At 44.2% G+C, this 14,607-nt stretch overlaps 1 protein-coding gene across 4 annotated transcripts in view; it reads left to right on the top strand.

The window, feature by feature from the left end:
• NUBP1 (NUBP iron-sulfur cluster assembly factor 1, cytosolic) overlaps positions 1 to 14,607 on the top strand; it is a 73,088-nt gene that overhangs the window by 20,828 nt on the left and 37,653 nt on the right. For all 4 annotated transcript variants that reach the window (XM_078856404.1, XM_078856402.1, XM_078856405.1 and 1 more), the window contains exons 6-9: positions 2,496 to 2,586; positions 6,066 to 6,220; positions 11,996 to 12,106; positions 12,334 to 12,436. In XM_078856404.1, coding sequence (XP_078712530.1) covers positions 2,496 to 2,586; positions 6,066 to 6,220; positions 11,996 to 12,106; positions 12,334 to 12,436 — 460 coding nt within the window. The remainder of the gene's footprint in view (positions 1 to 2,495; positions 2,587 to 6,065; positions 6,221 to 11,995; positions 12,107 to 12,333; positions 12,437 to 14,607) is intronic.

The following is a 14,607-nucleotide window of genomic DNA, read 5'->3' as shown; positions in this document are numbered from 1 at the left end:
ATGCATTTGAATTCCTACCGCAATAATTCTAATAATGACATTAAAAAAAAATATTTAAAAAATTATATAAAATACCGATTTTTCAGCCGTTTTGTCAATCCACTGCTGGATGAAGGCCTAACTCCACCAACTGTGTTATAGTCATGGGGATTGGTTGACCGTACTTGAACACGCTGGCCACTGCGAGTTGGTGAAGTCCAAGGGGCCATTTCATTTGTCACTGGCTGCCGATTTGGCCGCCGATGTTTGCCCGTGGCCAGCGATCGAGTTCAGATAAGGCGGCATCAGCGCAGTGCTCGATCCAACGCGCCACTGCCCTCTCAAACCTCCCCATGTCGCCTATGCTAATCATAATGGACTAAATACCTCAACCCTATAATGGATTTCTGGGTCTCCATGTGCAGCTTCATATACGCAATGCTCACCGCAGTGACTCATCACTGGACTGCGAATAGAGTAATCAGCCGTTAAATCTGTCCGCAGGCTGGTTTGTAAAAAAATGTTTTGTTACTTTGGACTTAATTTGCAGACTATGATTACGCAACCAGAATAAACACAGGTTAGGGATACCGATTCTTATATATTGTGGGCTTAAATAACGGTGTCTCTAAACAAATAAGAACTGCAGAAACACCGCGTGGAAAAACAGTTGTGAGAGGGGTAAACAACCAAACGAACGAACAAGAATCAACAAACGTAGGACAACACTGGAGCAAAGGAACCACGAAAACCCCCCGCTAGGGTTGCCACCCATCCTGTTTTCACTGAATCGTCCTCTTTTTGAAGTAGCTGTCCTGGGAAATCTGCAAGTCTTCCCGGGCACGATTAAAGGTCCCGTTGTTTTTGTTAGTTGTGTAATTATGAATGCACCACATGTAGTTCTCCTTTCTTCCGGTATTACCGGAAATCATTATTCTTTTTACCATGATATGCCGCGGATTTCCTCCCTGCCGCCCCCCCCCCCCCCAGAGGTAGTAACCATAACCCTCCTAGCATTCACAAATTGTGGTTGAACCGCCATCGCATGCGGGTGAAGCGATGACCGGTAGAGGCAGGGAGGCGGGGAGAGTGGGCAGACATACGCAGTGGCTATCTCACTCAGCCCCTCCGCTTTGAGGTCGACAGGCATTTTCTATTTTGAGGTTACCAGCGAAATGCTAATTTTTTGTTCTTGCAAATATCAACACGTCCTGCAAACTCTCACGTTTAATCTTATATGTATGCACTCTGACATTTAGATGAGTTATGTAATGTGCTGCAAAATGTTGCCGTTCCCCCAACTATGGAAATGCACGTTAAAAAAATAATTGACTCTAATTGATAACTTGATTCCTTATAGTTTCAACATTGAATTCATTAAAGATAATTATTAAATGTAAAATTACATTCACGAATTGAATAAAACGATCTATTGATGCATATGTACATAGTGAATTGTAATTAAACCAATTTTATCGCAGTCTGCTAACCTGATATTATGACAGACTTGTTGAGCCATCGTTTGAAACCCGGCAGCGTCATTGCACGATGGATCACTTGCTCTGGGGCCGTCTTTGGTAAAATTAAAAATCCAGTGCATTTAAAAAAATATATTAGCAAACCAGTTGAGGCAAAATATATCCTGAAGCCTTTTTTTTCTTCCAAAGACCGATATTGAAATCTCCGTGTGAGGTGATAAAATCAGGAGTCCTTCACGGCCGTTCCGTTCTGAGCGACAGCGGCATAAACACACGCGGGAAGCGGAAAAGGAGTTGTTCTCATCCTGAAGACATTATTTGTAACCTTGGCTGGAATCCTTTGGCTTTGTGTCCATTGGACGTTTGTGCAGTGGTGCAGTGCGGATTTAATTTGTCTGGTAATGAAAATAACTTGCATTCACTTTCAACTTTTAAATGGATTCATGATACCTTCATTTGTTTTTTCCCCCCTCAATACTGTGGTGGTGGTGGTGGAGGAGATATGTTTATTAAAAAAAGGGGCATTGCAATGGTCTCTGACCTCTTCCAAATAATACATTTGGTTGTTTCCACTAATTGTGTTTTATTGGTATGACATGCGATAATTTACTCGTGCTGATAATGTACTATTAAAAATAATTAGAGTATAGATTTCGTACCTTGTATCAAAGGTCACGAGTGAGTTATGTAAATGCTAACGCTGTTCTAGAAGGGCTTCAAGTCAAAATTTGGCTCGTACGTCAAGTCAAGTCTATGCTTACAACGACAGAAATCCCCACAATTTTAACGGCGTTGTTTTAGAACCTGGGTTTAGGGAGGTTTGCATCTGGAGGTTTTGAAGGGCACTGAATCCTCACTCGACATTAGTTATTCGACAATGCTTTTTTCTTTTTGAAATAGTGTGATACTGACGCTGATGGAAAGCTGTTGCAAGCATAAACATACGACACAACGGCTGTAGAGAAGTAATTGAAATTCTTATTTAAGGAAATATATTTATTTATTTACAAACTTCATAATGTGTTTTTCCATTCGCAGTATGTTCAGGAGAATTTAGGTGTCATGTCGGTGGGGTTCCTGCTCAGCAGCCCCAATGATGCTGTGATATGGCGCGGACCAAAAAAGAATGGTATGTACAAATCTATTTGCAAGCGCATACTGTACACCGTGAGCGATTTGCAGCAATAGTTATTCATTTGATTTTTTTCCCGGCCCCTGCTCTCTTCGGCCGACGTACTATTTGGGTGGGAGGCACGCATGAGAAGCGTGTTGGGTTACGAGCACCGCACGAGTTTCCATCCACATCGGCAGGATTTTCTTTTTCAGATTCAAATTCCCAGAGGTGCTTGAGCCGATTTGATCGCACGTTAAAAAGGTCACGGTGCGTTTTGTAAGTAATTTACCGTGAGCTGTGAATTCTTCCAAATTAATTGTATCAGTGGTGATAGTCTGCACATTAAAGGCACGTTTTATCCCGGCTCTTTTTTTTTTCATTGGTTTATATTGCACGGCACGGTAGGCTGGCCGGCTGTGGTCGGTAAGGAGGAGGATGATGGAGTCAGAATGTGGATTTATTTCTTGTCGCGCGAAAAGTAAATATCGCAAGTACAAGTACATCCGCGTTCGAGTACATCTGCGTGCATAGCCATCAAGATTAAACACTATATTTACCCCCGTAGATAAAGTGTCCCCATCTTGGAAAGTGATCTACTCCCCGCAGTGGATGTTAGTGAGCCCGAAGATGAGCACACTTCATTTTTGGTAGCAGCTCTTGCACATGTGGGAGGGGGAGCGTAGTATTATCTAACAAGTATGCGAGACAGTCCAGGCAGCCAGGCACGGTGTCCCAGAATAATGCCAGGAACGAAAGCAATGCGTGCTGCCTTGCCAGCTAAATGTGCCCGATCTGAAAATAGCGGAAACGCCACGCATGCTGCAAGTCTGCTCCCTACCTATAATAAAGGGAACAGCACTTCAAATAACGCACCGCGCTAATGGCACCGTACGCGTATAAATAGCATGCCACATCGCAACGCTAGGCGTTGCGTGAAACTTATTTTAAACCTGTTGGGATTCTCCACGCTGATCAACCGAAGTTTACATTTGAACGTTTTGTCGCGCGACTTTGTTAAGAGCGTTGTCGTGCACGTTTCAGCCTTGGCCATGACAGTCAATCTATTCAGAGAATATGAAATACCCTCCTGAAGGTGACACATTTATATGTACGTATGCGTGAAGTCTATATACAGGAGGCTTCTGTACGTACACCAATAGGTATGGTGCCGTCTTTTTTGCGATACAATTTAAACGATTGCTGCTTTCACGTCTCCGTAGAAGGCGATGCATTGCGGTCACCAAATGTGTGTCTTGTGGGCGTGTGCAGCCAATGCATACTGAGGAGTACTAAAATACGTGAGCCTACAATCGCAGATCGCTACAATGCCTACCGCATGCCTTTCCGAGCCCAGTGTTTAGAACGCCCGTGTTTTTAATGAGATTACCGCAGACAAGAACTGAACATCTCAAAAGTGAGGACGAGAGAGAGACCTGTTGGTACTAACGAAATGTATCAGGTGTCAGGACAGTTAGGGGTGTAACAACATGACGACTCACCGGTTCATTTCCATTCGTAAGCTCACGATACACCCGTTCAAATCGCGTGTATCATGAGAATCGATGTTATTTCAAATCATAGACGTATATAATGGTTTCACGTGACTCCGTCCTAGCCACTAGGTGCTGCTACATTCACTGCAATGTTAAAAATATAATCAATTATTGAATAGAATCGCGACTCTGAATCATGACCTTGCGAGGCGAGTGAATCATTACAGTACACCCATAATATCAATGCAGGCCTTTAAGGTAGAATCGCTCCCTGATTGAGTGGTTAAATAGCGATATTAATGATACACAATTATCATGTTAATAAAGAAATGCATGTCATAATCATCAGCCCTGTGTTAAACCTACCACTGGATGAAGGCATCCCCATGCAATGTTGGTCATGGAGGAGTGGGGGGAGGTTGACCATACTTCACCATGCTGGTCAGTGTGTGCTTGTAAATTTCGGCGGCTCAGGACTGGTTCAGATGTCACTTGCTACTGATGTTTAGCCGTGACGAGGAATCAAATTCAGGTCCTCGGGTTCATAATTTAACCCCACTGCACCATCACTGTTCCATTGTACACGTATTCATAATCGCATGCTGTAAACATTTCCAATTAATCTTCTTATGGAGTAATAACTAGGCGTTTTAAACGGTAACGGAAGATAATTGAAATATGTTGGTGAGAGAGTCCTCTTTTTGGACCTGTTCCAGTTGGCATCTGCTACGTTGTCCCGGATAAGAAATCAGCTTGTTTCTGATTACGCGGAAGAAGGCTTCCGTGGAATAGAATTAAAAGTACAAAGGAATTCAACCGTGATTGGCTTCCCCCCCCTCCATTCCAGATCGCCGAGTTCTCAATGCGTTGAAAGAAGAAAAAAGCGCATTCGTGATACACACAACAATTGTGGGCACGAGTAGCTTTAAACAGTTGGGACATACATCTAATGAGGAGACGTGGCAAGAATTTAGCCGACTTTACTCACTGTGAGCCCTGGAGTCTCTCATTTGTTTGACAAGCGGATAAGCTGCTTGGCCAGGTGATTGAGCTATTGGAGTCATGGTTCACTTCAGCCAACTCTAAAGGTTTGCAGGCAGCATGCTAAGGCTCGGCCGGTGGTGCTGGCTTGGAGGGAGGCAGGGAGAAGGGCGGGTGCTGCGTTTCTGTGCCGGCCACCCACTTGCACCAGACCTTCACCTCCCGGTTGGCACGGTTGGCTACGTAGGGTGCGAAAGAAGTTCAACATACATACAGTCCGTGGCCACAGGCAGGGCCGTCCATACATCTGACACCGTGATGTCGAAGCGCGGGGCCTGGGGCGGTCGCCCCCCTTCGCCCGTACCCAAGGGACGGATGTGCCCGCAGTAGTCGGCACGTTATCCCGGGCGGGCGCCACAAATTCCCCGCTGGGCCGCAAGCATCCTCCCTACGTGTGCTATGTGTTGCACTTCTCCCGTGAAAACTCTTAGCGATTTCTCAGCAGTGCTTTTCCCATTAACTCTGTTGGCTCTTTTAACAAATATACGCTCAATGAAAGCAGCAGTGGTTCCCGGCTTAACTTCGTTCAGTCTGTGGGTGGTGTTCACAAAGTGTTATCAATGTAGTCCATTGGCCCAGACCAAATATATTACTTGTTGGTACCAGCTGGGATGGAAACACTTGAGTTGTACCAACAGGTTTAAGTTGCCAATTAAAGTGAATTGTGCATTCACCTTGTTTAATGAAGTATTTTATCACAGAATCCGCTTTTAATAGCCATATACAGAAACTGGTTTCATTAAATATTGGCCCCCTTAGATGGTGACTAAATTCCGCTCTGGCCCACGGGCCAATGAGACGGCTCGCTCCTTCGGTATGTGCGTACGTATATGTATGTATGTACGTACATACATATACCCTACATAGCCAACCGTACTAATCGGAGGTGAAGTTGGCTTTCAGGCGACCCCTCCCCTACCCTTGTGTTATCTCTGTTGTTATCTTCTGCTGTGCTGATAGGCCTCATCAAGCAGTTCCTGCGGGACGTGAACTGGGGCACCGTAGACTACCTCGTGGTGGACACTCCGCCGGGCACCTCGGATGAGCACCTGTCCATCGTCCAGTATCTGAGTGAAACGAACCTCGACGGGGCAGTGATCATCACCACGCCACAGGTTCGTGCGTACGTTACGCGCGTGGTGTTGAGCTCCTTCGGCACCGTACGTAGCCGACCGTGCTAGTCGTGAACGTACACTCGTGCACAACTCTGTGTACTTTATATATCTTTTATTTCCTAAAATGTACCAGCTGTGGTGTTGCTTCAGAATTCGCAGCCAACTCTTTTTTTTATTGTAAAGTTTACGTTAAACGTGTTAAATGCAGTTTTTTTTGTAAGATCTTCGTATCAAAGTTTTATTCAACTGTAATTACGCTAAGGGTTACACTATTATTTTCACAGTGACACGTTTCAACAAAAGACATGGTATTTATATACACTGAATGTTAAGTAATGTAAAAAAATGTATTTATACCTAGGCGATAGCCCATTGACATTAAACGTTTCCTTTCACAGCACATTCTCTTTAATGGCAGCCCTGCTTTAAACAAAGATCAAAGCAGCAATTATAATCTTGATTTGAAGCTTTCGTGACTGCAGGAATCTATACTCTTTGGTTCTTTCGGTAAAGTTACGTAGATAGAGAAATAATCGATCACGACGTTTCGATCGCCACACAAGCAATCTTCTTCTTAATTCTAGATTTGAAGCTTTCATGACTGCAAGGATTCATACTCTTAGGTTTTTTCGGTAAAGTCACGTAGGTAAAAAATAAAATTACCTGCTTTTCTGCTTCTACCATTTACATAACAAAGGCTCAGTCCCATTAGCAGCAGCTGCACCTTAACAACTCTGGCACCTCCCAGCTCAACCAGTCTACATAACAAAGGCTCATTCCTAGCAGCAGCCTCAGCCGCACCAACCTTACCATAATAAAAAACTCCGATCCAGGGGCCTACCCTGGCTCTTCCCCCCTCAACCAGTATATATACAAGGTCAGGTCTCTTGGAATTTCTCTTTACTTGATACAGAAATCGTGCTGTGACGGTTCCACCTGAAGACGGAAGCTTGTGTTGCCTCCGAAACGTCGTGATTTTTTATTGTTATTTTACTTTTATTAATTTTAATTTTATTTTTTACCTACGTGACTATACCGAAAAAACCTAAGAGTATCAATCTTCTTCTCTCCCACCTGAAGACGATTGCTTGTGTGGCAATAGAAACGTCGTGATCTATTATTTTTCTACCTACGTGCCTTTACTAAAAGAACCAAAGAGTACAGCAATTATAAATCACATTTACTCAAAAGCACACCAAGTTATGTAGTACATCACATAATGTACACGGTTAACCTTGGAACACCAAAGTAGCAAACGATATTAAATTAACAGAAAACAAGATGAAATTCAACTGAAAGTACAATTCCAGTGTTCAACACGAGAGACTAGAGAGAAGACAAAGGTGGTCATGGTGCGTGACACTAATGAGGTATTGTTAGTTTGCATGAAATGTTAATCCCCAGGTGACACCTTTGTCAAGGGCAATGCAAAACCTCCTACCTGTTGAAAGCTGACATGGTCGGCATTGTTGCTGAGCGCAATGTTGTGCGCAAGATTCCTTAACCCTTTCATGTTCCGAGACTTCTACAAGTTGCAGGGTGGTGGGTCCCGTTCACCGCCGAATTCCGGAACGTGCCAGCGGTTAGCGTTCATTTTATTTAGAGAGGCGTAGCCTCCGCTGTTTTAAAGACATTGTTACCCACCGCAGATAACCATAGTGACAGGACGGCACTCTGTGATAGCTGGTGCCAAACTGTGCCACACGCCCTCATACACAGCCTTGTGGGAGCCTTGGTACAGATGAAGTTATTTTATTTTAGTTTTCCTTCCTGTTTCGTTTTCATCTTCTTGGTTCTTTCGGTAAAGTCACGTAGAACGGAAATAATAAAATAATAAAAATAACACAATAATAAAATAAAATTCTCACGACGTTTCGGCCACAACGCAAGCAGCCGTCCTCAGGTGAAGAACAGGGCTGTCGGAAAGACAGCGTCCGAAGCTTTAAATCGAAATTTGTTTCGTTTTCATTATGTACACGTACGTCATGGGAACGGAATCTGAAGAAAAAAATGATGACGTACAGCTACACGTGCGTCATCGGAGCGGGAAAGGGTTCAGAATCCTGTATTCGTTCTCTGCAATGTAGATGTTTTTGTTGTTGTTGCTGCACTCACACACCACGGAACTCCCTTACGATATAGCCGGCCAGCTGGCTAAACGGGACCATCTGTGTGGCAAATCTAAATTAAATCAACGCTTAAATTACACAAATAAACTCACCAAATGTTGTATTTGCGAGTAAATGTAAATCTTCGCGAACGTGAAGTGTCATGCGGAAACGCTGGTGCCATCGCTGTTGGACAAACATCCCATCAAATACAGCAGGAGCCTCCAGACTCAGCCTGACTCTCTGGGGTTATCATTGTTATTTTTGTCTGTTGAGTTAATACGTTACCTATCTGCAAGGGTTACGTCTTAGAGAGAGTATTTACATTCCAACTTTGACCATTGTATTATATTTTTGAGATGGTAAGATATTCGGGTACATTATATTAACAAAATAGATTAGCAGGTAATGTCTCCCTCTCACCATACATTTGTCTCTTTACCCATCAAATGTAAAGTACTGTCCCTATAACCCATTGGCTCTCGCAGCCTCCATGGAGTAAATTCAATACAAGCAAACTGGGCCGGTTTTGACATATGTCGTCTTATCAGCGGGCTTGCTTGATTCAATGCTGGTGAACTGCCAGATGTTACAGGCAAGGACTCTCTCTTGAAGATATATAGAGTTGGCCATGATGGACAACGTAACTCTTACGAGAGGTGAAATTCCAGGGCTGGGTGGAAGACCGACCTGGTCTAGCTCATTTCAGGCTGTGGCTTCAGTGTATTTTTATCCCACATGACCAGAGTCAATTATCATCGGGAAGGAAATGAGAATAAGTTGATTAGAGCTGGATATAAAAAAAGAGATTTTAAACACCTTGGTAACGTTTTGTCTATATGTCTTAAGGTATAGATGATTATGCAACCAAATGCCCAGATATTTTTAGGATGTGATATTTTTCAGCCGTAGGCATACACAATGTGTGTTATGTTAATTCGCAGTAATTAAACCTTTAAGAGCTTTTTAGGGCTCGTGAAATTCAGTCAACTATTTTTAAAAAAAAATTCATTTCAACTCAACACGAGCCCCGGTGCATAGCACCAGTTACAGAACAGGAAGGGGGGGGTGGGGGGGGGCATAATTTCTGGAAATTCTTAACACAGAACGAAACCATGTAAATCACACGCCTTGAAAGCTAGTTGCCCCACACACCCCCCCCCCATTCCTATCCATACCAATTAATCACCAAACCACACTGTTCGGAGTGGTGAGCATTAGAACTCCCCACTCCTCCATCCCCTATTCCCACCATCCTGTCCTCTCCGTCCTCCTCCTCCACCCTCCCCCTGTGCCCTCCCCTCGTTCCCCCTTTCCCACGCAAATACCCACATCTCCCCCACCGCCGCACCTCACGATAAATCAGCAGAGCAGACATTCCACTCTCCAGCACTCTTCAGCCCCACATATCCCCGTGCCCAGTTCTCTCAAATTGGAATCTGCGATCGCAGATAATCAATGAACCCAAAGGCTTTGCCGTGTTGGCATGTCCCCGCCCCGTCTTGTTTTGCTAAATAAAGTTAAAACAGAATTCAAGGTAACAATATTTTCAAACAAAACACTGCTCTATCTCACCATGTAAATAGTGTAATTTTCCTAACCTTCCATCACCACCATCATCATCAACAATTGTCTGTCCACTGCTGGAGGAAGGCCTTTCCACGTCTTCACCATCCCCTACCGTCCTGCGATGCCACAACGCATCTCACTCCTGCATATGGACAGATCTCATCGCTCCGTCTCTGCTGTGGGGTTGTCCTCTCAGGGCAATGTTCTCTACCATTCCGTCATCAGTCACATCCATCAACCATGTGACTGTTTTCCTTTTGGCGTTGTTCTCTGGTCTGCCACTGGTAAGATTAGTGTAGGCCAATCAGTTTCAAAGACAATGCAGATATTATCAGAGCATGTTTGTTTGCATGTTCACCACAAGTACGTGTGGCTATTGCAGACTTGATTCCTTGCAAAAGGTGTCTATTTGGTGTTTGAACATCTTAACACAACTATTTATTGCCAGAAAGGGTAAAACCTATTCTTATTTTTCATCGTCCCTTCTCACGACATATTCTTCCCAAGCCCTCTTACTCGCCTTGATGGTCAGTGTGATGTCCCTGACTTGCATTTGTTCCCTGCTCTAAGTGTTCCTCTTTCTGTGTCGGTGTAATTCCAAACATGAATGTCTCCATACCTTACGTGTGCACTTTTCAGCTCTTTTTCCATTTTCTTTGTAAGTCATAGCAGGTAATTTTCACCGATTGTAAACTTTAATTCCACTTGGCTGCACAATTAGCACGGGTTTTAATCCACATATCCAGTTATAGTTTCAAATTTTCAATTAAATCATAATTGTGTACTTTTCCTTGGCCGTTACTTGCGTTGAGTTGAACACCCCTGGAGTTTGCGAGGAACATTCCTTGCGTTCATTGCCCTACTTATGGCATGGTTGCAGCAATTGACATTTGACAAGGGGTCAATTGGCCACTCGTGACACTTAAGCCATTATAGGAATTGCAGTTCATCCTCCACAAAAAAATCTGTCTGTTTACCGCTTTGAGTGAAAACCTCGCTCTCGTTGCTGATCGTTGTGTCGACAGATAAAGCCGCACATTGGCGACTTCATGCATCCGCGTTGTGTTGCGCTATCGCCATGCCACTGCTTTCTCGTAAAACTGATCCAGATTACACAACATTGTCGACAGTTGTGTTCGGTTTACTATCGAGTCTTGTTGTGATCTTGATTTGATTATGGCCGATTACATAACGGTCGGGCGTCACCCCCACACAAAATGGTTGGGGGCGTTGAATCATGAAACAAGATGGACACCCTGTACTCTGGTGAAGCAAGATGGAGGAGGCTGCCTGGTGTGCTGGGTTTGGGAGATGCTGCTCTTATCCGTGGATGACCTTGCCGTAGATTCTGGTGCAAGAGACCATCGAGGCGTGTATATTATGTTACCAGCATTGTTATTAAAATATTTATGATAATTACCTATATTTTGCATTTTACACTTTACACAAGTATCTTATAATCCAGAGAATACAGTATGTTTACAACAAGAGCACTTGGTATATGTTGGTGCAGCATTGCCTCAACATCTCTTACAGATAATCGTGAAACTCATCAAAATTTGTTACGTAAAAAATAGATATTATTTTGGTTTCTTAACAACTTGATATAACACACAGAGGCTAAGAGTATCATGTGTCCCGATGGGCCTATGTTTCATCTCTTAGTTAAATAAAGGATACTAGATTTGCATTCTCAATTTATTTCTGACCAAGAAATGTACCAGGACGTCACGGAGACTGCGGACTCGTGCTGAACTGTGTCCTTCACTCTTCATGTTCAATTTTAATGTTCAATTTTATTGAGGGACTATTTGTTGTTGTCTTGATGTAGTCTGGGACAGTTTTTTTTGCTGTTGTTTTGCTGCCTTGCCCAAGCTTGGAAATTGATGTACTTACACAATTTTAACTTATTTTATTTCTACTTATTTATTTATTGCTATGTGCTTAACTTTCCTATAATTTGTACTCCTATCGTTTTTGTTGCATTTTTGTTGTTGTAACTTTATGTCCCGCCCCCCCTTACTGGACATATGTGAAAAAGAGCTTCATGGCCCGTCGGACTTCTCCAGGCTAAATCCAGATTCTGATTCTGATTCAGGAGGTGTCTTTGCAAGATGTGCGCAAGGAGATCAACTTCTGCAGGAAAGTGAACCTCCCAATCATCGGCGTCGTAGAGAACATGAGTGGCTTCATCTGCCCAAAGTGCAAGGTATAACTGCGTAAAACATCGCTCGGCAACACTTCGTGATATCCTGTTGAATTTGGGTATGGACGTACGAGTAACACGGGGGACGGTTTATGTACGTACCTATGTACGTTGAACTTCTCCCGCACTTTACATAGCCAACTGTGCTAATCGGGAGGTATGGGAGAAGGACGACAAACTAAACTAAACACAAGCAGTTTATATGAGCGTTATCTTGCCGCCTTCTTCAGAACGAGTCGCAGATTTTCCCGCCCAGCACGGGAGGCGCCGTGGAAATGTGCCGCAGCATGAACGTGCCTTTCCTGGCGAAGCTTCCCCTCGACCCAAGGCTAGGTGAGAATATTTTCACAACTATATTGCTTCCTTCCTTTCTACTCGAGCCAAGTCGTGTGGAGTAAGGAACCCAGCATTAAATATAGGTCGGTTTAAGATTTCCTATTCATGTTTTTTTGTTAAATACATAAATGACCAAATAAAACACATGACGAGAATCGGTTATATTTCTTCATCATCGCAATCATCAGCAAGCTGTGGTCAGTCCGCTGCTGGACGAAGACTTCCCCTAATCTGCCGGGAAATCTCTCACGGCCCTGCGATCTGAAGAATCCACCAGGCAGCTACATGTGGGCTGATTTTATCACTCCATCTCCAAGCTGGACGTGCTCTCCAGCACGTTCCCTTCATTAGGTGCAACGCTTTAAATTTTCTCGCCCAGCGGCAATGTGTCTGCATACGTCCTCACATCCACGTGTTTTTCTTTATGTTTCTCAGTGTAATTTCACATTGCCAATCCACGTGTTTCAAAGCAGCTATTTTACGCTTCTTCACAGACGTCGGCATGTTGCTCTTCATTTTCAAGTTTTAGCTTTCCAAAAGCACTCGCAGTATTTTGCCGGAACATATGGGGCAATTGGTTCAGAATTGAGCAACGATGAAAGGCGTCTTATTCTCGAGTGGAGAATTCACACAGCCCACTGTGCCCTCAGAATATGCGCCGACATTTTGAGTCGGCGAACAAATTATTCGCACACGGCACAGGCTATGTTTGTACTTGTTTGCTGAACAGCTGTCACATGATCCCTGCGCGAAGGGGCAATGAGGAATGGAACAGGCGGGCACACCCAGGGCCCAGAATGAATGAGGCACAGCTGCTGGCGTGTGGCAGTGTCTCCCGTAATTTGTTGGACACTGTCCCGAAGTCAGGACTCTGGACATGCCAAACCCGTAAGCGAATTAATGAACGCCTACTCAGTGGCCGATGAAGAGAGAGAGAGAGAGAATAGACAACCTTCAAGGGTTGTGGTTGTTGTTCGTGCATTTGGTCTCTCCAAATGCCGTCCATCCTCTTCGCACAAGAGGGTCGAGTGAACTGTGCCGTGTGCCACAGCAGTACTCCTCAATCTTTCTGCACCCGCTCACTGCCGTCAACCCCCCAGGACGATCTTCACCGGCCCACCGCGCACACCAACACAATTTTTCTCAATTAAAACGACCTTGAATCGTAGTATCAATACCGGTCCCGCGGAGCGCTTCCCACGGTTTTTGCAGACCCACCAGTGGCCTGCGGATCGCAGGTCTGGGAGCCACAGCACTCGCCTACGCGGCCAACACCTTTGCCTTTTTGCGTAGACCTAGGACTCGCCTACCTTTGCCTTTGTGCGTAGGCCTAGGATTTCGTTGTGATGAAGCAACGCTTTTGGATCTTGTCCGTTGGCACTGTCATATTTCGGAAATCGTTGCTTTTTTTTTTGCTGGAAAATGTATTGTTTTAATAAATGTACTGCATTGAAAAGATGCAGTTTTCCCCCAGTGGGATCTGTGTCAGCAACACCCATTGTGCATGCAAAGGCACGTTTCCCTTCCAAGGAAGAAGCAGCCCAGAAAAAAAACATTTGCCTCTTTTCCTGCAAATACCTTCCTGGGTTGCATGCTCTCGTGCAGCACGAGATTGAAGCTTTGCTAATGAGAAAGATAAAAGACCTTTCAGTTACGGACAGACAAACCATTAGGTCAGATGAGTCACTCTCGTGACATCCCTGCGACATCACCTCGTGTTTTTCTAAACTGCAATTTGATGTGACTCGAGCACTGTAATGGCACGCCTGACCTAAATCTAAAGTCCTTTTTTTCTTCTTCTCACGAATGAAGCTTCAGCCTCACGCCAATGGCTCTGCACACACACGGCGGGTGTAGGAGTGTGTGTCTACAAAGATGAGCTGTTTGCATTGCATCTTCACTCCAGGAAGCTCACGCATGTCACAGCTCAATTTTTTTACGATCAGTGACTGTGTGCGATGTTGTCAAGAGGTCATCATGACCAATGCCCGGTTGATGCCACAACACCTTGCCATCGCTTCCTTCCGCTAGATCCTGCAGTTTTAATGTCAGCACCTCTTCTTCGAGAGGATGACGGATAGGTATTGGAGTGAGATGAGTAACGGTCAACTTAGGTAACCAATCACATAACCACGAGAACAAGTTGTATTTTCTAAACTTTTTTTTCT

Source organism: Lampetra fluviatilis, chromosome 5 (assembly GCF_964198595.1).
Source record: "Lampetra fluviatilis chromosome 5, kcLamFluv1.1, whole genome shotgun sequence".
In the NCBI taxonomy this organism is placed as follows: Eukaryota; Metazoa; Chordata; class Hyperoartia; order Petromyzontiformes; family Petromyzontidae; genus Lampetra; species Lampetra fluviatilis.
Note: the sequence above shows the minus strand (reverse complement) of the source record. Positions and strands in the feature narration are given on the sequence as shown.